Source organism: Citrus clementina, unplaced genomic scaffold (genome assembly GCF_000493195.1).
Source record: "Citrus clementina cultivar Clemenules unplaced genomic scaffold, Citrus_clementina_v1.0 scaffold_5, whole genome shotgun sequence".
Taxonomy (NCBI): Eukaryota; Viridiplantae; Streptophyta; class Magnoliopsida; order Sapindales; family Rutaceae; genus Citrus; species Citrus x clementina.
The window spans coordinates 26,509,862-26,534,442 of NW_006262201.1; the positions used below are offsets into that span (position 1 = coordinate 26,509,862).

The 24,581-nt window shown below is 32.3% G+C and overlaps 3 protein-coding genes, 2 non-coding genes and 1 pseudogene across 6 annotated transcripts; 2 read left to right on the top strand and 4 right to left on the bottom strand.

Moving 5' to 3' along the window:
* Positions 1-505: 505 nt before the first annotated feature.
* On the bottom strand, positions 506-3,603 carry LOC18042758 (protein AE7). 2 transcript variants are annotated; one of them, XM_024185057.1, is made up of 6 exons: positions 3,473-3,603; positions 3,194-3,325; positions 2,849-2,954; positions 2,647-2,746; positions 1,083-1,128; positions 506-820 (listed from the first exon to the last, which is right to left on the bottom strand). In XM_024185057.1, the coding sequence occupies exons 2-6, from the start codon at positions 3,318-3,320 to the stop codon at positions 720-722; spliced, it is 480 nt and encodes a 159-aa protein (XP_024040825.1). In that variant the 5' UTR covers positions 3,321-3,325; positions 3,473-3,603; the 3' UTR covers positions 506-719. The 2 variants fall into 2 exon arrangements, with proteins under 2 accessions (XP_024040825.1, XP_006432681.1); XM_006432618.2 differs by having other exon boundaries at positions 3,194-3,328; positions 3,473-3,602.
* A 1,153-nt stretch (positions 3,604-4,756) lies between these two features.
* On the top strand, positions 4,757-8,865 carry LOC18042759 (protein IWS1 homolog 1). The gene is made up of 11 exons (XM_006432619.2): positions 4,757-4,931; positions 5,111-5,651; positions 5,750-5,869; positions 6,023-6,243; positions 6,334-6,463; positions 6,564-6,626; positions 6,727-6,804; positions 7,288-7,379; positions 7,489-7,554; positions 7,639-7,825; positions 8,318-8,865. Exons 1-11 carry the CDS (start codon positions 4,912-4,914, stop codon positions 8,414-8,416), a joined length of 1,617 nt encoding a protein of 538 aa, XP_006432682.1. The 5' UTR covers positions 4,757-4,911; the 3' UTR covers positions 8,417-8,865.
* Positions 8,866-11,980: 3,115 nt separating this feature from the next.
* LOC18040161 (NAC domain-containing protein 2) lies at positions 11,981-12,748 on the top strand. The gene has a single exon (XM_006432620.2). It carries the CDS (start codon positions 11,981-11,983, stop codon positions 12,746-12,748), a length of 768 nt encoding a protein of 255 aa, XP_006432683.2.
* Positions 12,749-16,414: 3,666 nt separating this feature from the next.
* Positions 16,415-16,503, bottom strand: LOC112098656. The gene has a single exon (XR_002905766.1). It is a non-coding gene; the product is annotated as a small nucleolar RNA SNORD96 family (small nucleolar RNA).
* Positions 16,504-17,523: 1,020 nt separating this feature from the next.
* Positions 17,524-17,609, bottom strand: LOC112098732. The gene has a single exon (XR_002905841.1). It is a non-coding gene; the product is annotated as a small nucleolar RNA snoR53Y (small nucleolar RNA).
* A 4,295-nt stretch (positions 17,610-21,904) lies between these two features.
* Positions 21,905-24,581, bottom strand: part of LOC112098090 — a 4,574-nt pseudogene continuing 1,897 nt past the window's right edge.

Here is a 24,581-nt window from a genome sequence, read left to right on the forward strand (position 1 = left end):
GAAATCACCTCGTTCAATTTGTCATTCACCAAGGTAAATGCTCATATAATTCCCCTTACTTGTTATTCTTGATCATTAATCTAATCATAAAAAACAATGGTTTCAAATCAAGACGGTGGTATGGTTGGTGTGCTAGAGATGAATAATTGTCATTAGATTAAAATCAAATCAAGAATTCAAGAACTGAAAATTTTACAACTATTTTTGTTGGCTTACTTTTGCTCTTTAGCCAAGAGATGATTGACTTTTGTTAGAGCTTCGTTGGCAATGTTAATGACAAGCGAAATCTTATGGATTCATGCTAATTACTTTGACCCAAGTGAAACAATTCCAAATTTGAAGAAAAACACAAAAGCAAGAGAAAAAGAAAATTAATCCTTTGATCAAACTTAAAACCATACAGTAGGCAAAGATCAAACTTCATTTATTCACAGGTGTATATTTCCGTTTTGTATGCCTGGTATAATTATTCTGTATACATGGATCACTTGCAATCAACTTCAGATCATTCAATCTAGATTGAGAATATAGTATTTTCAAAACAGTGCACATAATTATTTTCCTTTCTATATTCGTTATCTAGATTAAATTATACAGAGTAAGACAGAAATAACTGCATGCTGCGTAAATTCAAGAAAGAAAATTGTACAATGGTGACAACAACTAGATGCTAGTCCAAGGCTGCCAAATTGCCTCTAACTGCATGAGTGAAAGTATGTTCAATCAAACGTTGGAGCCAAACACTCATCAACCATATCCACCAGGTTTGGATTTTCTAGTGCTGCAGCTACCCGTTCTTTATCGTTCAGTTGTTTATTAACTGCATTGAAAGAAAGAGAGTAAATGCAACAAAGATTCTTCATAGGGTAACTCCATCTACTCATGTGTGAAATAAATTAGCTACAAAACAATGAAAACAAAAACTGTAGGCAAGATAGTACTACAGAAGGAGAACATGATCACGGTACGAGGTAATGGCAACAAGAAGCTTTAATACACCGACAAAAGCAACAAACCTTTGAGGAACGACTCTGAATAAAATATACACACTAGTACATAATGAAGAGGGAGAGTATGTTTACCGGCAGCTTCAGTTGCATGAGTTCCAGGTGCCACCATTATATCCACCTATACACAATAACCTTGAAACGTTAGGAGTCCACATACCTTTCAAATATCAAAAGTTAGAACTGTGCAAAACCATCAAAGATGCTTGTAAGATGGAGATTAATAATGGTTATACATCAAAGATGCTTATAAATCATACCACAAAAGCATTCAAAAATTAATCAATATGGCTGACATCATATAAACTGTAACATGTCATCCTTAACAATGGTTGATGCACAAGTAAACTACAATGGTTATGCATACAGTAAGTAATAATATTGTTATACGAACCAACAACTAAGAAATTATAATTGTTAGTTCATGGTCCACAACTTCCAAGAGGTAAGTAATAATTTTGTTACACGAACCAACAACTAAGAAATTATAATTGTTAGTTAACGGTCCACATCTTCCAAGAGGTGCCATGTTTGTGCCCAAACAATGCCCTTGATACAAAAATAAAAACACAAATCATGAAAAGAAAAGAGAGAAGAGCTCTGTGGACAACAATTTCTTTTCACTTTTGATTTAAAATTACTAGAAAGTGGATTAGGTAGTCTTTAATGAGATAACACAAGCAATCATGGACCCACAAAGTAAACTCAAGAAGGTTCAAGTCAGTTGCAATCCAAAATTAACACTCGTGCTAGTTTTCATTTACTTAGTATGGTTTGTATGTATGTCAAAAAACACAAAATCTTCTGTTAAATGTCGTTTGCAAAATTTTTGGCTTCAACTCTCCAAATTTCACCGTAAAAAATTGACCAAGAAGTTTTCCCATAACATTGAAAACCTATACTGAATAAGAAACTGTATAATCCCATCAAATTCAAAGGTTAGATCCCGCAAAGAGTATCAAGTTAATATAATCTCTAAAGTTTAAGAAGAGTGTATTTTTTTTTTTCAAGAAAATATGGAGAAGGAAAGATATGCATCACCACAGTGCTTCATAAATAGCCTAATGGGCTCGTTAATGTTGGTTACACAAGAAATAAAATGTGGATAATAGCTACTTCGACAGATATATAATGAGAACAAGCTGAGAGAGCAAACTAGAATTCAAAACCTACCCAGGAATGAGATTAACCTTATTTTGGACATAAAACTAGATTAAGAACTTAGCCAAATTGTACTAAAAACCAAGAAATCTATCCGACACGCTAGACTATGGTACCCCAAATTGAAACACACAATCGGCTATTGGTCTGCAATAAGATAATGAAAAGTGAGATTATTGAACTGACATGATGAAAGCAGATTACATAAGTATAAAACTTGGGAGGTATCACAAGTACTTCAATTTCACATTTATGAACAGCTACATCAACCTTAGAGAGGATCAGCTGACTGGCACTAAATTTTGATAGAAAATAAAGAATTGTTTTAATCAGTTAAACGTCTTACTAGAATTACTACTTTTGCATGATTTATACAAATGTGAATTCAAAGGTAGGCGCAGGAGTCAATATCCAATAAGATCAGGCACAAAGAAATTTTCTATTATGCATTGACAACACGTTGCCAAACCCTTCTTACCTTAAAACGAGGAGGCAAGCTCCTCATAAGTTTCACCCGCAAGCACAGACCTATAACTGTTGCCATACTGCAGTGCTCAACTGTAGGAGTAAATGTGACCCTGAATTACATAAAAATAAATTAATTAAATTGAGTAAACTTAGTTCTCAATCTCACTCGGACATGCAACAAGGAAGAAGATAACATGAGATTTTGTTGTCACCTGACATAGCTACGCTCATCATCCACTTCAATTGCATCCTCTGTTATAACTTTAAGTTCTTCCAATGAGTATGGATGCTCGGGATCTTTTATATCTCTAACATGATGTAAGAATGTTAAGGAAAGAAACTTAATTTACATCATATAACTCAGTACCAAAAATTTTCTATTCCTTTGTAAATGGTAAACCTTAGTGCACATGATGAACCCGAAGACGATGAAAATATAACCATCAAAATATTAGATGATGAATTTAAAGCATCACCACCCATATCAAGCAAAATATCAAATAAAACGACAACAGTAATAATAATAATAATTCAAGTGATAAGAGTAAGAAGGATATCAAATACTTCTTGTTGGTCAATTTGTTCAGCTGCATACTCATCGTTAACACAAGACGAAGCACTTCGAGCCCGCCGTTCTTTCTTTTCATACACTACAGGATTTGCATTTATCAACCCAGAAACCATTTTCACTTCTGAAATTAAAAATTAAAATTTTTAATTAAAATCACAGCCCGTCAAATGATATTGAACCAAAAAAAAAAAATAGAAAGTATCATTGAAAATAATTGATTAATATCGAATGAAAAATTTCATCCGGTAAAACGAAAGAGCCTTACATTTTTTAACGGCGCTTTTATTCCGTTGAAGAATTTAGAGATGGCGTATTGGCGCGGCAGCTGTAAGAAAAGAGAGGTTTTTAACGGGTTTAAAAGTTGGGAGGCTCTGAACCGACACAAATTTTTCAACCAACCTGAGAATTTCATTGGGGTCCTCCAAATTTAGTTTTAACTGAAATAAGGCCCTATGGCCTATGCTACCAAGTTGTTTTGAGTCTTCGAGCATTTAACCTACTAGCATAGGACATCAAATTGGAACTTAAAATTATAATAATTTTTTTTTCATTGAATTTTTAGTACACAACGTCAATTCGGTTTAAATTATAGAAGCCTAGTGCTTAACTAATAAAATTAGTCATAGTTAAATGGCCCTAAATATTTAAGTTATCAATTTATTTAAAATGACTAATTTTTAAACCTAGCTCCACTAGTTAATGGACGGTCTTTCCAAGACTTTGTCTTGAATTTGCATCTCCTGTACGAGTGTGTGTTTGATTAATAATTTTTTTTAAAGTTGACTAATCTTAAATATCTTTTAGATAATATAAATATAGAATTCCATCTTAATTATTTTTCAATCATTAAATTTTTTTATCTCAACTAAAATTCAGAGAATTTAGGAATCAAATACAAGAGATGATTCTTATTCTAATTTGAGAATTTTTATTGTAATGAATATTTTTCTATTTGAACTCAATTTAATTAAATTAAGGATCAAATTAAGATTTCTTCCTCAATTATATTGTATAATTAAGTGGAAGCGGTCTTATCTTTTAAGAAATGTGAGTAAAATATATGTTTTTAAATAGTAGTGAGGATAAAAATATAAACAATACTTCATAAAATTTGATATAAATTAAATCAAATGATAGTTTGATGGTAAATATCAGTAATAGTCTTACATAACATGAGATATAGTCGGATTGTAATATCACTTAAAAAAAAAGATCAAATTAAGATTAAAAAAAAATCAAACTAAAGTTAAGTTCTCTGACTTAACCCTGCCCATTACAAATAGAATATACGACCTAGTATAATTGTTTCAAAGGCTATTTAATGTTAAAATAATAATAATAATAAACAACTACTATAAAAGAAAGGTGAAAATTCTTAATTATTAAATACAATTAAAATTTTCCAAAATGCTTAATCAATTTTTTAAATAATGTAAAGTCAAAACGTCAAAAATAAAAATAGAATTTTATCATTCCGAGTCCATGAAATAATTGTTAATTTCAACTTGGCACTTTGGCGCAGGGGATACATCATACACGCCCCATCTGGCCATTTTCCCTTCACCGCAGCTGCTTTGGCTTCGTGTTCTTTTTATTTACATTTAATATTTTTATGTACAAAAATAGTTTTATAATAGATTAGATTTTGTAGATCGATCAATTGGTAGCAATTGGTAGCAGTAACCCACCCAATTCATCTCCGCCATGGCTTATGACGATGATCCGTAAGTTCTCTCCATCTAAATTTTTAGGTTTTTTTTGGGGGGGGGGGGGGGTGGGGGGAACTCAATTTTTCAATCTACGATTGTTTAATTTCAATTTCGTGAAAAGAAAAATTAGGGTTTCTGAATTCTGAGATATATGCTGCGATGAGGACTATTAATGTTAACTAATGTGCATGTAGGTATCGCGACGAGGATGGAGAGCCCTTGATGGACTACGATGACATAAGATCGGACCCGGAGCAATCACCGGAGCATCAGCAGCATCAAAACGACAACATCCTTGACGATTTTGATGACGACGATGTTGGCGACGGCGGCGTCTCTCCCGCTAGAGAGCGGTCACAAACTCCGGTTTACAACAATAATGAAAAATCATCGAAACCCAGAAAGAGGCTGGTGAAAAAGGGTGCCAAGGAAAGCGGTAGCACGCCTAGTTTGATAGACGAGAGAGAGGATGAGTATGATGATGAGGGGGAGGATAATATAATTGGGGATGATTTTGAGAGGGAGATCGAGGAGAGGAAGAGGAAGAAATGGGGGAAAGAAGGCGGTAAAGACCATAATACTAAGAAGAGGCTTAAGAGTGGCGGTGATAAGAAGTTCTCTTCTAGTGGGGGGAAATCAAGTGGCTTCAAATCCTCTAGGGCTGGAAGTATCAGAGATAATGATAAGATGCTTAATGAAATGTGGAATGCTGTTGCTCCCACTGGTGATTCTGAGGTAGGCTTTTTTGTTTCCGAATATTGGTTTTTGTTTGTTCATTGGTTTAGTTTTGTTTATATGTGTTGCTTATTAGATTTGAATTCTCACTTGAATAGGATGATCAAGAGGGCGTTAGGACTTTGGATGATGATAACTTTATAGATGATAGTGGTGTGGATCCTAGCGACAGGTATGGAAGCGATTCTGAGCCTCGCTTTGCTCATGATGCTCCTCAGGTAAATACCCCATTAATGATCCTCGTGTCATCTCTAGATTCTGTGTGTGTGCTTCTTAAAATATTGCCTATGGGATTAGGATATATCCATTGATTGCACAATATGTGGTTTACATGGTTTAGGCCTTATGGTCAATGATCTTATTTTTTCCAGGCAGAGGAAGGTGATGAGGATGAGGAAATTAAGGAGCTCTTTAAGATGGGTAAAAAAAGAAAAAAGAACGAGAAAAGTCCCGCAGAAATTGCGTTGCTGGTTGAGAATGTAATGGCTGAGCTCGAGGTTACCGCTGAAGAAGATGCTGAGCTTAATAGGCAGGGTAAACCTGCAATTAATAAACTCAAGAAGCTGTCTCTTCTTACAGAGGTTCTCTCAAAGTAAGTTTCTTGCCTGTTGTCTTTGTTTTGTCCGAGCTTTTCTTCCTTACCTATCAGTCATAGTTCTTATCTTCTTTTTGCTTGATACAGGAAGCAGCTTCAGCAAGAATTTTTAGACCATGGAGTGCTAACTTTATTAAAGAATTGGCTTGAACCTCTTCCAGATGGGAGCTTGCCAAATATAAACATTCGTGCAGCTATTCTGAAGATTTTGACTGAGGTAGAAACTGAGTTTATCACATTAAACTTGGTAATAATGTTCATTCCCTCTGAACAAGCCTTGTATCTATGTAAAGCTGAATATTGCTTCCCTTATGCAGTTTCCAATCGATCTAGAGCAGTTTGATAGGAGGGAACAATTGAAGAAGAGTGGTCTTGGAAAGGTTTACTATCTATTCCTTCTTAGCAATCATCATGCCTTGAAGCTTTTTTATTGTCACTGGATGCAGTAATTTTGACTGATTTTTTTTTTTTTTGGGGCAGGTTATTATGTTTTTATCAAAATCTGATGAGGAAACCACATCCAATAGAAAACTTGCCAAGGACCTAGTCGATAAATGGGTAATGTGATTCCTGCTATGTTTCTTGGTCACTATTTATTAAATTTTACATTCTGGCCTTCCTTCTACATTTTTGTTTCAAATAGCCATGCTTTTTGTTTGACTGATAATGATGTGTGAGTGGCATAATGGGGGTTTGATTTATTGCATATATTGGGGATTTTTACCCCTCAATGTTGAATGAAACTCCTTACTAGTGAAGATGCATTTTTTCCCCCTCTTTCATGATCTATTTGTTGCTACTCTAAATGCATCTTTTCCTTTGGGATTCCTAGTCCTCAAGATTTTGATCTGTACTGCAAAGGCTCTTCCTCAACTCCCATCTATCCTGTTTTGCCCTTTTCTTTTTCATTTTCCTTCTCCTCTATGTGAGTTCTTTCAGTTGTGTGTTACAGATTATTACCAATTCTGAAAAGATGTCTATGAAACTTTTCTTTAATGCTGATATTGATATTTTCTTGTACATTGAATATGATTAATGCAGAGTCGGCCTATTTTTAACAAGAGCACAAGGTTTGAGGACATGAAAACTGTTGAGGATGACAGGGTTCCTTTTCGAAGGCCATCAGCCAAAAAGTACTGTTTGTGACTGCTATCTGATTGCTGCCATGTTCAACATGGACTTGCATTTTAGTTTTACTTTATCTTTTGTCTCATTATCATCATCTTTTATTTTGTTCAATAGGCCTGCAAGTAAAGCTGCAGCAATGGAATCTAGAGACGGGGATTTTGATGATCTCGTTATTTCTCGGTATGATTTGACAATAGATTTAATATTTCTGAGAATATTATACTGCAGCTCAATGTCGTTTTACATGTAATTTTTTACATGCAGGGAGCGCAAGTCCGGTCAGTCTTCTTCGGGGCATCATGCTTCAAGGTCAGATTCATCCTCTAGGCAGCACGCATCAAGACCAGAAGCAACACCATTGGATTTTGTTGTGCGTCCCCAGTCTAAAATTGATCCGGAAGAAGTTAGAGCCCGTGCTAAACAAGTTATGCAAGATCAGCGCCGGATGAAGGTTAGTTGATTTGTCAATTTTAATTTAGTTGTTCTGTTCCTGTGCATGAATATCTGGCAGGAAAAGAAAAAAATGCTTGAAAGGCTTGATAAAATTTCTCTTACTAACTTTTGGAACTATTAAAGATAGTGAAAAACTTTTGCTCTTATTTTGTTCACGTCATTGGGATTCTATGTACGTTTCATCTTGGCTTTTTTTATGCTTCAGTCTGTTATCAACCTTGCGTTTTCTTCCCCTGAAAAGGAATCTAAAAACATGAGTTGAGCTTCGTGACAATCAATAGATTTACATTTAGAGCATTTAGAGATTGAGTAATGCATATCAACTTATGTCATAGTTTCAACATTATTGGACAGATGGCATTTGCTTTATTTTTCAACGTGTGTATAGCAACGCATCAGATGTGTTTTCTTGCTCTTTTTCTACACATCTTGCTCTTTTTCTTTAAGCATCTACGTAATTTCTAATCCAAAAGCTAATTGATAATTGCAGATGAACAAGAAGTTGCAGCAGTTGAAGGCACCTAGAAAGAAGCAGCTGCAAGCTACAAAACTCAGCGTGGAGGGTCGTGGTATGCTTAAATACTTGTGAGGTACCTCAATTGCTCCGAAAGAAGGGGGCATTTTATAAGCTCGATGGCACGCATCAAGACGGGGCATTGGGCTTAAATAACACGTGGAGCACCGTCAAAAATAATTTATCGCTCTTACTGCTACGTCAAAGAGCTGATAGAAAAGGTGTCCTTGTGTGTCTCAAGTCTTGGTAAGAAAGAAAGTTCAATTGAATGAGGTGATATGGCTTACATCCGGTTGAGCCTATAGGTTCCTTTGTGGGTCGACCACTACCTAGAAAGTGGTCAGTGTAACTTGGTTTTTCATGTTAAATTTTAATGTTTAGCTTCAATGTCAATTCTAAGTGTTTATTGTTGAAGGATATTATTTTATCATTTTTGTGGGTGATTATACGTAGATTCACCATGGCATACTTCAATTGACGTGTAACCATATTTTTTTTCTTATAGGATTTTGTGAATTGGAACAGCCATGGTTAGTTATTGTCGGATCCATAGTCCGCCAATTTTATAAATCGATTGAGAAGATTCCATGAGCAACAAAAATAGTCATAAATAATTTAGTTAAACCGATGTAACATAAAGATTGTCTAAAAAGTGATAGTAATTATTTTTTTCAACTACGTAAGTTTACAATGGTTTTATACAATTAATTTCTTCATATTATATTAATTTATGAGTAATGATATAGTCATAAATTCTTATATAAATTTATTTTGTACAAATTGACGTGTCATTAATTTATTGGTCGAATGAAAATATAAAATAATAAAAACAAATTATGTGGGCCAAGTGATATTTAATTCAACCAATCTTATCATGCCACATCAATTTATACAAAATAAGTTTGTACAAGAGTTTGTGATTATATCATTACTCTTAATTTATATATATTTATTTGTACAAAATCATTTTAGCTCAAACTCTTATCATTTGTCAATGAGATATTAAGTTGAAAGGACCCTAAATTTGTACCACTAAAATTTTTAATATTGTTAATGTGATAATAAATATATATATTATTAGTATTTTTTGTCTGGAATCTTAAAGTGCGGAAAGGTCTGAGAAAATTTTAAAACTGTGTAATTTAATAGCATTATGAAATAAAATTTCAAAACCACACGATTTTAAAATAAAATTTTCCTCAACTTTTTCATATTTTAAAATCTTGAATTAGAAAATTTATCGTATATATATATATATATATATAGACACACACACATACGGTTGTTATAGGTCGGTTAACCTAGTTATTTCCTTTCTTCTTAATCAAACATTAATTTAATTCTTACCGACTCTGCGTACTTTTCTTATCTATTTAGGTCTTCCTTTCCAAAACAAATAATACCATTGATGGGGAATGACATTGATTTGTTGTTTTCAGGTGCTCTTATTTGTTATAAGTTTTAGTCATGCTATACAATTTTATGTCACATAAACTTATTGAAAGTTTATGAAATTGGAGGAAAAAAAAAGGAAATAAATTTTAAAAAATTAAAAAGGAAAACAAATTTACATGTTGTGACCATAATATAACAGTGCCAAGTTAAGAGTTACAAAAACTTTGTTTGATAGATTTGTGGGTAACCATGTCAATGAATAGTGTTTATCACTATGTCCATGCTTTCAAATGAAATATTAGTGTAAACAATAAACTGTATTTTTTTCCTTTTAATTTATAATAATTTTGATAACCAGTTTGTTAATTAGTAAAATATTTCTAAATAATTTATATCTTTTTATTTATACAAATATTTTACACTATTGATCAAAATGTTAAGATATATATTTGTTACTTTATTGATACCACAAAAAAAGTAATACTCGTTTATTTGCTATTTTTTTATTTAAGTATTTGTTTAGTCCTTATATTTTAAAAAAATGGCTCAAGATACTATTGATGTTCAATATGTTATAATCCTACCCTTATTTTTTCTTTCCTTTTACAATAATACACTTGCAACAATATTCTTGTCTTTTTGTGGGCATTAATGAAAAGATAAAAAGAATAACTTATCAAATTAGCCTTAAAAATAACATAAATTTTTTCATAAATTTTTATGTTATTATTTTACTTTTAGGATTATTTGATAAATTAATTTTTATAAAATAACTAATTGTAAAATTATTGTAAGGATATTAAACATTGTTAGAAGTTGGCTGATATTAATTATTTATAAATAAACTATTAGCAAGATTGTTGTATGGATACAGAAAAATGCTAATTCTTTTATATTAATATTTATTGGTTAATTTGTTAATAAATAATTATTAGTTAATATGCTAATTATTTTTTTACAGATAAATTAATGAATGTTAAAAATATTATTACAACGGTATTATTATAAAAGAAAAAATAAAGGGTAAAAATATAATATATTTAACTATAAGGATGTTTGAAGGTTACAATCTCGACTGGATATTTGCCGTCCATAAACTTGACATGTCCTTCTTCCCAGCCAAATCCTGCCCCAGTAAGAAGGATGCATGCATCGAGAATTATCATTTGTTAGAGTGAATGCTAATGACATGATCACTAACATCTGTGCATATTATTGGACAGTGTGAGATTTCAAAATTTCCAAAGTTTGTAAAGAATGATTCATATTTAAAAAAAAAAAAAAAAGAAAGAAAGAAAGAAATGGAAGCAGATTTTTAATATAGCGATAAATTGTGCTCTTGTATGCAGACAATATTTAATTAAACATAATCATGGAAAGAAACAGTACAAAAACAATCCAGTGAAAAATAATACATATCTCTCTTTTAAATTGTCAGTCCAATAATCATCATAAGTTTGAAAATTGTTATTCTAAACTTCACACCCAAGAGTGAAAATAAACTAAATTTTTACATTGGGCTAACAAGCTATGTGTATTTTTAAAAAAACTCGAAAAAATAGGTGATCAGTAGATATTTTCCCTTAAATATATAATGACAATTAAAATATTTAAATTCAATGATCCACAACAATGTCATTATTAATGTTTTATTTTATGTTTTAACTCCACAATTATTTTCATAATTTTCTCATTAAAAAAAAGAATGCAAAGTCGGAAACTGATCTGAAGCTGTAAAAAAAAAATTGTAATAAATTGAAATTGATTAGAGGGTAACGGCTTTGGAGGTGAGATTAGGCTAACCGCATCATGGTTATGCCGACAACTATTTAGCAATAATAAAAAGAACTAAGCATCTTATTAAATTGATTTTATACATAATGTCGCAAGAAATTAATCAAGTGGTTTTCAAATAATTTTTTAGCTAGTCATCTTAGAATGTTTCTTAATGATGGGCACAGGAATATATGATTAAAGAATAAAGGCATTTTTAGAATAAAATAAAAAAAAATTTAACACTAATTAAATAGAGATGGTGTAAGGTTAGGACTTATCCAAATACGTTTATTTATCTCTGGACAATTATTATTTCTTTCTTACTTTCCTTATCTATAACGGATTCCCTAAATAAATATTGTTTCCTTATTTATTTTGGTTTCCTTATGTAGCGACTATATAAAGGTAGCATTTGTACATCAAGCTAATAAGTAATTAAGCCGGTTAATTAGTTTAAGAATAAGTAAGATGGAAGCGAGATTTCATTTAGGAGTGGGGGTTCGTTTTAAGCCTACAGAAGAAGAATTGATTAAATTTTGCCTCTTAAAAAGGGCCAAAGGACAAGTACTTTCACCTTGTCCTATTGCGGAATGCGAGCTCTACGGCAAAAGATCGCCATGGGAGATTTTTGATGAAGGTGCTAATAATTCTGATAAAAGCATATGGTATTGTTTCACAAGTTTGAAGAAGGCAGGCAAGAAAAGGATTTCTAGGGTTGCCGGCAAGGGCACGTGGCACGGCGAGTCGTCTGCAAAAGAGATTGTCGATAGCAAGAAGAAGAATGTTGTAATAGGGTTCAAGAAAACTTTCAAGTTCAGGATTAAGGGAAAGAAAAGTGATTGGAACATGGACGAGTTTAGATTGGCTGACGATGAAGAGAGCAATAACTATGTGCTTTGTAAAATAAAGAAGAAGAAACCGAAAGCAGCGGAGGAAGAGGAAGTTGAAGAGGCGGCCAGTGAAGTAGCAACCACCAACACAATGAACAACTTTGCAGCTGAATCCCATCAAAGTTGTTCACAGATGTTCATACCACCATCAAGTATAAGTGCGTGTGATAATATCAATGGTGGAGAGCAATGTTATGGGATGGAAAATTTGCCAAATCAAGTTGAAATAATTAACAGTAATGGTCTGCGTCCACCAATATCAGAGGCTACCCAAAAGGTTACGAATATCACAGATGATGATGATTGGTATGCTATGCTTGAAGAGTATCTGCAGCAAGAACAATGATCACTAGCTGGCTACAACTAATTAACATATATATGAATTCTTTGATTCTTTTTAATTATTTTGTTCAGCTAAGTTTTCGTTTATATTTCGTCAAATTTTATTGCCGTTTTGACAAAGTGATATGGAAGTGTACTTTTGTTAGTTACTTTATTTGATTAATTAATTATGTTACGATCAATCGATAAAGTTTTTGCATTTGTTGTGAATTCATTGTTATTTTTCATTTAATAATTAATGAATATTACAACTCTTAAACTTGCTTCAGATATCGCATGTGAATGAAATGTCTCTGATTATGCAGTCAATCTAATAATAATAGCAAACCAGCAGATTGAAACTTGCTTCAGAGTACATGCATGCAACATTACATCCCACGTGCAAAAGTTAAAACTTAATTTAACACTAATAGAAAAACTAATAATGAGATTTTACACTTTGTTGCCGATTTTACTATGTGTCAAATTGGGACATTTCATTGATGTTTAGGAGATTATGGCTACTTTTGGAAGTCATTAAATTGGGATAGAAGGTCTTTACTAAGATAATGAAAAAAAATGAATTTATAAGTGTTCAATATACCAAAGTGAACTTAGAAGTGCTAAAAGAACTTAATTGTGTGAATCGAAAAAATAAAAATTGCGATTACAAGGATTGCAAATCTTTATGGACACCCCAATATTCTTGCCGAATTGATAGCCGGCCAATTAAAAAATCTAGTTTCTTTTCGTAAAGCAATAAAAAAAGCTATTGAATTAACGGAATAGGCCGATATAAAAGGAATTCAAGTACAAATTGCAGGGCGTCTTGACGGAAAAGAAATTGCGCGTGCCGAATGGAAATAGACCAAATAAAGAATCGAGCTCTTTTTATCTTCAATCAAAACAAAAATGAGAAATACTAAAGTCACGAAAATCACAGTTAAAAAGACAAAAAAAAAAACTAGTATTTACAAGAATGCACTAATTTTTATAAAGAAATAATTGAGTCGCAACATTTAGGAAACCCTATTCCAGTAATAATATAAAAATGAATTCTAGTAAAACTATAGATCTAAGGACCGTATTACAAACTTTTATCAAATGTTGCTAGCTTAGAAGACGGTTATGTGCTTAGATGTTGCTGCATTATCTTTATTTGACTCTTCGTTGGGAGAAAAGGAAAGAGATGCTTGATACTATCAAGCGTTTATAATTTTTAGTAAATATTATAGAGATCAAGAAAAACCATAACGTGGGTTAATAATTATGGGCAATACTTTGGCTATGTTCAATTGCAAGAAAGGGAGGAAAAGGAGAAGAGAAGTGTGGAAAATTCAATTTTTCTTGTTCAGTTTGGCATGAAATTCTTGAAGGAAAAAAATTAATTTTTTTTTACCTAAGCAAATTTACCCTTTGTGTTAAATTTTCAATATTTATTACCAAATAAAATTAAAAAAAAGCAATGATTTACTTACAACGATATTTGTTATCAATAATACAGTTACTTAAATGTTACAATATTTTATGATGCTCTTATTAAAAGTGTTTTCTTTAAAAGTACTTTTTCCATAATATATGATCGAAAAATTATTTCATTCAAAGCCTAGAAAACAAAATTACAAAAACATAACAAACAAATATGATTTTAATTATATAACTAAAAAAAAGATAAATTTATTTAATAGAGATGGACGCAGTGTCTCAAAATATAAATATATCTTAAAATTAAAATGAAGTAATAAAACCAAAATATGAAATAAAAGTCATTCTTAAGTTTGATAATGCGTTAAATTTCATAAACTAGACATTAATAAACTATAGAATGACTTAAATTTCACTATTAAGAAAAAAGTTTAATCCATGCTTCCTTCTCCTCATCTCTACGACTATAAAATAACATTGAGTGCAACAATATCACAAAAAATTCTAATAGTGGCTCTAATTATAAGGCCAACGATCTTCTTCGACTCGTCATTTAGTCCTGCTTGTTTATCTTTGATTTTTTATCCCATAACTTGACCCAATCGAGTAAAAAATTCTTTCATTTCTCAATGATCAAAGTTGTTAGCATTGTTAGCTCTTGAAGTGGCGTCCACGGTCCTATGGATTTTCATTTCTTCTCCTTTTTCTTAATGAGCCATTGGATTTTTTATACATTTTCATCGAGCATGTAAGAAAGACACACTATTATCCACATCATTCCTCGCATCTTCAACATGCAAATTCTCTCCTTCAACTTGTTCATTCTTGTCCTCTCAATTTCTTCCACAACACCTGCAGGGGCCTCTACACCTTTTCCGATTGTATGGTCTTAACCAAAAATCATTCACAAGTTGTCATAATATGGGGATGCTAGATTCCCAAATCTTGTTGCTTCGTTATGGCTCTGTAAATAAATCACACACAAGTAATAACTAATTGATTGTTCAAAAACTATCTTAGAAATAATTTTGCAATTCCCTATAGATTTAAAAGTTACCAAGTCATAAGACACCGACTAGTGTGTAATATCTATGCAGATGCAGTAATTACATAATTATTTATCAATTAATATTCTGACTTCAATGGCTTATCAATTAATATTCAGACTTCAATGGCTTGAGATTTTGGTTGATATGCAAATATGCAAAACAAAGAATGCCACTCAAGGTTTACTAAAAGCTTTACTAAAAGTTAGTAGTTTGACATGAATATTTTTTTAAGTGGTGCATATATTTATTCTTCACAAATTAAAAATTTAATAAGTTAATTAGTTTGATAGCATTAAAAAAAAAAATACTATTATTGTTTCTCGATTTAATCTTGTGATAACAATATAATTATACCATCAACACTATTGTCTTAGTTTTAATTCATCATAATAAACATAATCTAGTTTATTTAATATTTTGGTTTAATTAATGTTACCATGTGAATAAAAACTTAAAACAATTAAAAAAAATATACTTATGTAATTCCTTAGTCCATCATTATAGTTCATATTGGCTTTTGATTTTGTGTTTGCAGCAGTCATTCCCTTCGGGTAGATTAGAGATGGACTTCTTTGAGGGGAACAGAGATGGCGAAAGTCCCGAGTCTCTGCCTGGAATGATGCTGGTTGTCGTATGAAGAGGTCAGCGTTGTGCAAGGCTTAGAAGCTTAGAAGTTTAGTCCAGACTCCAGAGCCTCTTTCTAGAGCATGAAGTGACTGTTTTGAGGCCAATTTTGAACGAGGTGAAAAATGAAAAAATATACTCATGTAGATGATTCAGATCTCTCTCTTCTGTGAGCTATTGCTTGGAATGCATGGGAACATTTTCACAAAATTCGTTAAAAAAAAAAATGAAAACGGCACTTGATACAAACAAGCTATAATTGTTACGATCAACATTACGATATTATTTCATTTTATAGATACAAAGCTGATTGTCAATGAGGCATCAACCGATTAGTGGATCGACTTACAGCATCCATTCAGCCGTTGGAACCAGCTGAAACAGCAAATCATCCAACAGAAATCCTCAACCAAACCAAACTTCTCGACTTTCTCATTTTGCAAATGAATCAAAGAACAAGATCAAAATTATACTATACAACACTTGTGAATGCAACCTGCAGCTGAAAAAATAACAAAACTGTATTATCATTAGCTTTTTCATGCAAACTATTGAATTTAAAAAAAATGAACAGAGAAATTAGTCTATTAACAAGGCCTCAGAATTGCAGAATGTCAGCAGGGCTTAACAAGCCATTCAGTCCCGAAAGATGGTAATTTTTTAATGATCTCCTCATAGGCCAAAACTTTTATAAAAGAAAAATAAAACAAACAAAAATGTATGTCTCATGGCCAGTCCCAAATGGTCAAAGCAGCAACGCCACTACCCAAGGCGATGGAATATGAGACCTGCCCAAATGGAGGGAGCTCCAGTAAAGGAGGACCATCAACATAAGAGCATTTCTTTCTGACGGTTACTTTGGAATCTGCAAACATAACTGGTTTGCCCCAAACAAAGTATTGGACTTCTTTCTAGAAATCCCCGTCAAAAAATTAGAACTGCAAAAGAAACAGCCTATGGATAACTAAATCAATAACATGAACAGCACCATCCAAAGAAGAATAAAAAGCTAAATTCAATTGCATATAAATTGAAATTAAAAAATGTAACTGAAAATCAGACTTTATCCCAAGATTTATTTTATTTTATTTTATTTTTTTAATATGGAACTCAACTTTGTCACAAGATACTAAGAATGCATGTCACATGGCAAAAGCCAAACGGTAATGGCCGCAACCCACTCCACAAGGCAAGGGAATATGAGACCTGCCCAGAAAGACCTTCTTTAGAGGAGGACCATCAACATCAGAGCATTTATTTGTGACAGTTAATTCAGAATCTGCCAACATAGCTGGTTTGCTCCTGCTAAGTATATGACTCTTTACAGGAAGTAGAAGCCCGTTACTTATCTGATAGAATTCATGATCAACCAAACTTTTGATCACTACGTCAACAAGAATCATAGCCATCACGCAACATGAAATCAATTACAAAAAATACAACAGCTAAACTAAAGCATAGTCAAGAGTAAAATTTGAACTCTGTAAGATTTTGATGCACATATTGGCAGGGTTTTCCAGGATCAACCAACCGATCACATTAGGCCCCAGCCATTGCTCAACAACAATCCCAACAAGCACAAAATGCACCACTAGATCAACTGCAATGATGAGGGCTACAATAAACAAATTCCAATAAAAATAAAACAGCCATCTCTCTAGAATTATTGACATTCAACAGTAATAAAATCACTAAATAGAGGAGTTCCCTCAGAAAATAACAAAATGAAGCTTTCATCCATCTAATTATCAGAATTAGCATGGTCAGTAATGAAACATAACCGGCAACAATCCCTACTTAAGTTAATTGACATTCGTTTAAAATATGAACAAGAACAGGAAAAAAAATTTGCAATAAGCCACATCATATATAAATTTCATGCAAGGCTAAAGAAACAAATCTCTGTTAAAACCTAAAACAAAGTCCCCTCAGAAAAAATCAACAACTCAGTCATGAAAGATTCAGATATACATTAGCATTGATTATGTTTGAACCATCACAGGGGAACAAAAAATAAAATCTGCATAAAAACACAAAAATCTCCACAACCAGTTGAACAAATCAATGTCAAAGAATACCCACTTGCTTATTTTTTTATAAATTATTAAAAAAAAACTAATCTTTACAAAACAGAGACGCATATTTAAAAAAAAAAACACTTATTATATCAAATATAAATAAGAAAATTAGGCTCCCTGGCCTACAAAAGGCCTCGTAATGAGCTGGGATTGTACATTTATGACAGTAATAATTTTTTTTTTGGGAGTAAAATTACAAACCAAAAATTCATCTCGAACTCCACTTAAATCACAAATTCATTCGCTTAAATCAAACAACGATCCAAAATTTTTATAAAAAAAATAACTTGGTGGAACGGCAAATAAAGGGAGAGAGGGCGGGAGGCTGCAGAGAAGGAGACTATGTTGTGACTTGGGAAGACAAGGGTTTAGGGTTTGATATAGGATTAGGGTAATTTTACGAGAAGATCCTAGTTTGTAGGGTGGGCACGGTTCGGTTTGGTTCGAAATTAAGTAGAACCGATTTAAATCGATTATTTTATAAAAAGAATCGAATAAGAACCGAACTCAAACGGTTCTTTTTGGATCGGTTCGGTTCGGTTCGGTTTTTTCGGTTCTAGGTCTATTAGGTTTATTTTGAATTTTTAAATTTTCAGCCCATTAGGCCTCATGAATGTAATAATTTTTTTTCAACAATTAATTTATCCTAATTTTATTACAAATATTAATAATAAATACAAAGTATTCAAAACACATTTTATCACTAATATCTTATTAACTATTAATAAGATACTCCCAAAATATGAAATATTAAAATTTCAAAATACATAACCAAACTCCAATACTCCATCTATATAAACATAATTATAATGTTATAAAGAGAAATAACACATGTTTGATTTGAATAAAATCATGTTTGATTTGAATAAAATTATTAACACATGTTTGATTTAAATAAAATTAAAAAATAATTCGGTTTTTTGGTTCGGTTTTTCAGTTCAGCTAAGTGAACCGAATACTGAACCGACTTTCGGTTTTTTTACAAACGGTATATTTCGGTTTTTTTAAAAATAAAAACCGAACCGAATTAGAAAAAACCGTCGGTTCGGTTCGGTTTTTTTAAGACGATGGTTTTTTTTCCCACCCCTACTAGTTTGTTTATTTCTATTTTTGACCAGAATTTTTAATATTAGTACAATTTAATCCAGCATTCTAGAATTGTCTATGGGCTATCAACAGAAAAGGCCCGGTAGGCATTATTTGGTTTCAATTATGGGCTTGCCTTTGCAAATTTTGATCCAGCCCAGAGTATATTTTTTAAATCAATTTCCTAAGGATTTCAAATAAAGACAGTATTGTATGATGATTTTTATCAGTGCAAATTATGATGACTTTTACAATTAATTTGAATATTTTTCCTATGGGTTTTAATTCCAGAGTTGTTAGTGAGGGTAGATTTTTAAGCTATTTTTGAAAGATTTTTGGGTTGTATCAAGAGTCTTAGACTCTCAATAGACCCAATTTGCAAATTTATAATTCATTTGTAGATTGTAAATGAATAAAAAAAAAATCTTAGATTAAATAATGTAATTCCTAAAAAAATAAATAAACAACTCTAAAACTAAAAAAACATTAAAGAATTGTTGCAGAGCAACATTATGGCATGGAAACTCTACCAACTGAAGTTGAAATAACAACTAGCAATAATTCAGATCAACGACATTCAAGAAATAGGGACAATAGATCAAAGGATTCAATCAACTGAAGAATAGTTAATTGGGGTAATGATCTACAATCAGTACCTATATTGGAGATTTGAAGATCCATTTGAGATTGCTTTTGAAATATTTAATAGCGATTTTGAAAAGATACATGTTAGTTTTGATATTTAGTAAATTTTTTTAAATTATTTTGTCAAAATTATTTCACCCTACAATAAATTTTGAAAAGTAAGAAATGAATAATTTTGAAAATCCGTTTTAAGTTGAATACAATTTCATATATATCGTTGCATATATTATAAAAAGGGTTCAGCTATCGTGCCCCTTTATTTTGTCATTATCCAGTCTAGCCGTTAGATTATAATGAATTTAATCCAACAGATGAGATTTTAGAAGGGTAAAAATCAATTGAAGTGGGCAATTGTCCAAACCCGTTTCATGTACTAATTAGTTTTAGGGGGCTGTAAACCCTTACCCGTATTTTGGCCGACGTCTGCGATTTATTGGAAGGATGAAAATTTTATTACTTTTGTGTATCTATGGCTCGAGTAACGCTGCCATGTGGAATTTTTGAAGTGGCTTGCGGTGACTTGTAGCTTGTTCTGGTGGTATTGAATGAAACAAAGATTGACAAAAATTGTGTGGAGTAGAGAGCAATAATTATCAAAATGGTTTGGAGATTATTTACCAACAGTTGAATACGACCTAATTTAAGCGGTAGGATTGATGAGAAACTTGCGGTGCTGCTCTGTAACAAGTGCAAAATCCGAACTGCCAATTTACTTTCATCCAATACACCCACTGTAGCTTTCATTTTTTCTGTGCTTTCAACCTATTCAACAATCCATCCACTTCATCACTGCAGCATTATTTTTTGCTCCAATTTCTTCGAACTGCGGGATTTAGTGGCTCCGACTGCATTCTAAGCACCACTAATCAACTAAATGTACAAAAAGAAGAAGCAGCTTTTCATTTTTTGTTCATTATTATGTTACTTAACATGCCCTCTCTCTTTCTATTTTTCATCGCTACAGTACGACACATTATATGTCTCTTTGAAACAAATAATATGTTAAAAACATACCCTTTTGTTTGTCCCTCACAAACTATTTGCTTTTGCATATAATTGTTCCATCTAACTAGTTTATTGTTATATACACCAATATTTTATTTTTTCCTTTAAAAATATTATGTCACCGTTAACAATTCCTGTCTACTGACCAGTACTCCTGGTTTCCTTTCAACTGCCGCATGGCCACTTCACACCTGCACGATCTTGCTTCTTTTCATCCAACGGCCACTTCAATAGATGACAAAACAAGAGGATATGGTGCCCAAGGGGCACGGTAGACAGAGACTTATAAAAATCTAATATTCGTGCCCGAGCCTTATAAAAATCTAATATTGTCTTTATTCAATTATGAAATAAAAATAATTAACTTTAAATAAATTATAATTTTATCAATTATATTAAGATAACAAAAACAAAATATAAATATTTATTTTAATTATCAATTACTGTATATTAAAAAATAATATATATACATTATCATAAATATTAAAATAAATTTTATTTAACTATTATCCATTTTAATTTACTTTTAGAAAAGCATTATGGCATTAATTAAGGATTTCCAAGTGTAGCTGTGGTCCTGTGGACCATGCACATGACTTCGAGAGTCATGATGATGTTTATGAGAAGCGTTTTATAACACTATTTTTACTTTGGACGTCGGGTAATTACCAATAATTTTTATTTTAATTTATTTTTGAACTTCCGTAAATATATTTCATATAGCTTGGCAAGGAAATTTGAGGCACGGATACGAGACCTTGTTAGCAAAATTGAGTTAGGGATGTCAATGGGGTGGGTTTGGGTGGGGATCATGATCCCCAAACCCAAACCCAACTTAGAAGCAATCCCCTGAACCCGCCCCATATCCGAAAAATTATAATGGGGGATTGTTTGGGTATATCCCCGAAAATCTTCGAATTGAGTGGGGATTAAAACGGGACCCGATCCCCATTTTTTAAATAATAATTTCTAAATATTTCAATTTTTTTTAAATAATAATAATTCTAACAACCTCCATATTTAGAAATAAAATTAAAAATAATCAAATTTCATATTAAAAATAAAATTATAAGTGATCAAATTTTAACAACCTCCACATAAATAAAAACATAATAATTTTAAGCCTTCAACGTAATTACAAATAATTAAATTTTATACAACAAATCAAAATAATTTTAAGTCTTCAACATAAAGCCATCACAATTGATACAAACCCCTTCTTACACATATTGGGTAGCAAAATGAATCTTTAAAATTGTGTGGCCAGAATTAGTGAACCCACCACACAGCAAGCAAACAACCCGCGACTATTTGAGTTTTGCTTTCTTTTCTCCTCTCTTGTCTAGTTTCTTCCACATGGCTCCCGCCTTCTCCTTCCTTCACTTCATCTTCTTCCTCAACAAAGCAGCCACATAGAACAACACGCATTATGACGGCTTTATCATCATTACACTCGCTATTCTTTAGCCCACTTCTCAAAATCCCTTCACCAAAACTTAAACCGTCACCATTTTTTACACCACCAATAGCAGGAAACCTTGCTGCAGGAGAACCAACAGGTGCAGCTGAGTGTTGGTCGGTGACAACGAACGGTGGCGGCTGACCGGCTGTTAGTGACGACGGCAGCTCACGATCTGTTAGGGTTTTTTTTGGGGGAAAAAATTTGATTCGATGGCATTACAATTTCTAATTTCAATGTTTAAAATATTAGTTTTTTTTTGTTTTTATTTTCGGGTTGAGTTAGGGGATCCAGAAAATCCCCAACCCGAACCCGAAAATTTTTGGAGATTTAGACCCATACCCAAATAGACCCTAATTTATTTTCGGACTTTTTCGGGACCCCATACCCGCCCCAAATTAATCGGGGCCCCGCGGGTTTGGAGCCCCGTGGATATTGTTGCCAACTCCGAATTGAGTTACATGATACTTTTATTTTCTGATAGCGCTAACATGTTGTATTTTACTTTATTTTGTTCAATTCTCTTTGTAATTAAATCTAAGCAGTTAGCAAACGCTGTTTTCAAAAAGGGGAAAAAAATAATAATAAAGAAAGAATTCAAACATGAAGATATTTGGCCAGATGCTGTAGATTTCATCAGCCTTTTCGAGCCACGTATTAATGATTGCAAAATTTGATCTTTTAATGAAAACTTTGATCCAATTACACAGATCAAAATTTACTGGTAACTCCTCTTTGGTTGCTACATGTCTTTTTACTTTGTTCGTAGACCTCTCCACCTGATTAACACCAGAATCTATTCTCCAAGACATCTAAATTTCTTGAGTTTCAAATCAAACGCATCTAATTCTTGCATGCAACAACGATTTGTTCTCCCCCTTTACTAGATCAATCTTTTGGTTTACGAGACTCTTGTACCCAATCTAAGACTACTTTTGGTTTGCTAGCAAGTCGTTAAATGAAAGCTTCACCTTACTCTTCGAATAATATTGGTGAATTGATGTGTCACCTTCCACATTGCTAGAGAAGGCGAGCTTATTGTGATATTTTATATTTTTCAACTAATAAGTAAACTCGTTTTAGGTAAATCCTTTTTCATGAGTTTCTTGCTGCGCTTTGGGTAAATTCTTTCTCATGAGTTTATAGTTTTTGATTTCTCTAATTACTTCTGCAACTTGTTCAGTATCTAAGAATCTTGTTGCGCCCTTTCTCTTTTGAACTTTTATATAGAGAGAGCGAGAGATTGCCAACTTACTATTTTTATAATATCTAAGAGCATCTCTAAAAGAGTTTTCAAATAAAATTCTACTTCTTATTTAAAAAGTCATAACAATATTAAACACTCCAAAAGACACATTAATTTAGATTATTCAAATAAGATTTGTTTCGCACTCTTCAATATTGCCGAGTGAGTTTCTCCCTCTTCTATTAATATTTTATTATTCTTTATTGGAAAGATACAACTGCTATAATTATTATTTAACAACAATTGAACGGCTTTTTTTTTCAACCTATTAAATATTATTGAACTCATACCATTATTCAGTTTTTCACTTGACTTCATCAAAATGGATCAATTTGATCATCCATCATTTTCTACACAAATACCTAATTCATCTCAATTCATTGAATCATCTCTATCAGCAACTCTTCTCGGCTCCATTTCACAAAAGAAACGCGGTGAGGCTTTTTCAGCGGACGAAGATATGCATATTGTTTCATCATGGTTTGAATATTAGTTTGGATGTTGTCCAAGGAACTGATCAAACACACCAAAGCTTTTGGGCTCGAGTGTGGGGTTATTTTCACAAATACAAGAATTTTGAGTCGGAACGGGATGACAAATCATTGATGCAGCGTTGGTCAAAGACACAACAAGCCACCAACAAATTTCACGGCTGTTTTTCCCAAATTGAAAATAGACAACAAAGTGGCGTGAATGAACAAGACAAGGTATGTATTTTAATTAATTAAACAAATCAATTAGTTTTGTCATTTTATTTGTTTATAAATTAAAATGAATTATTTCAGATTATGAATGCAAAGGCTCTGTACAAGGAAATGTTCAAAACAAAATTTACTTTTGAACACTATTGGAATATATTGAGGCATCATCCAAAATGGTTGACTGATAACCAAGCAAAAAGAGAAAAGAAAAAGGTTTAATTTTAGCTTCATCGCCTGGTATATCCTCATCATCAACTGCAAAGACTCCTATCAATTTTGATGAAAATGATAATGGTGACACCAATTTTGTTGATTTAGAAAGACCACTTGGAAAGAAAAGTGAGAAACGTAAGATTAGAGAAAAAAAAATTATGATCCTCTTGTGACAATTTTACAAGAAATACGTGCAGGCAAAAAAGAAGAACGAGCAAGAAAAGCATATATGAATGAGAAGAAGTATCTTTTAGAAAAAGAAATGGTGGAAATAGCAAAACGAAAAGCTGACTTAGAGGAATTGCGAGAAGAAGAGAAAATAATGCG

What these genes read in the sequence shown, in the direction of transcription:
- LOC18042758 (XM_024185057.1), bottom strand. Translation starts at nt 3,320, where the DNA reads ATGGTTTCTGGGTTGATAAATGCAAATCCTGTAGTGTATGAAAAGAAA. An exon ending in GCTTGCCTCCTCGTTTTAAG is followed by an intron (nt 1,129 to 2,646) that starts GTAAGAAGGGTT and finishes TATTGTGTATAG; the next exon opens with GTGGATATAATGGTGGCACC. An exon ending in TCATGCAACTGAAGCTGCCG is followed by an intron (nt 821 to 1,082) that starts GTAAACATACTC and finishes CTTTCAATGCAG; the next exon opens with TTAATAAACAACTGAACGAT.
- LOC18042759 (XM_006432619.2), top strand. Translation starts at nt 4,912, where the DNA reads ATGGCTTATGACGATGATCC. An exon ending in TTCTGAAGATTTTGACTGAG is followed by an intron (nt 6,464 to 6,563) that starts GTAGAAACTGAG and finishes TCCCTTATGCAG; the next exon opens with TTTCCAATCGATCTAGAGCA. An exon ending in AGGACCTAGTCGATAAATGG is followed by an intron (nt 6,805 to 7,287) that starts GTAATGTGATTC and finishes TGATTAATGCAG; the next exon opens with AGTCGGCCTATTTTTAACAA.
- LOC18040161 (XM_006432620.2), top strand. Translation starts at nt 11,981, where the DNA reads ATGGAAGCGAGATTTCATTTAGGAGTGGGGGTTCGTTTTAAGCCTACA.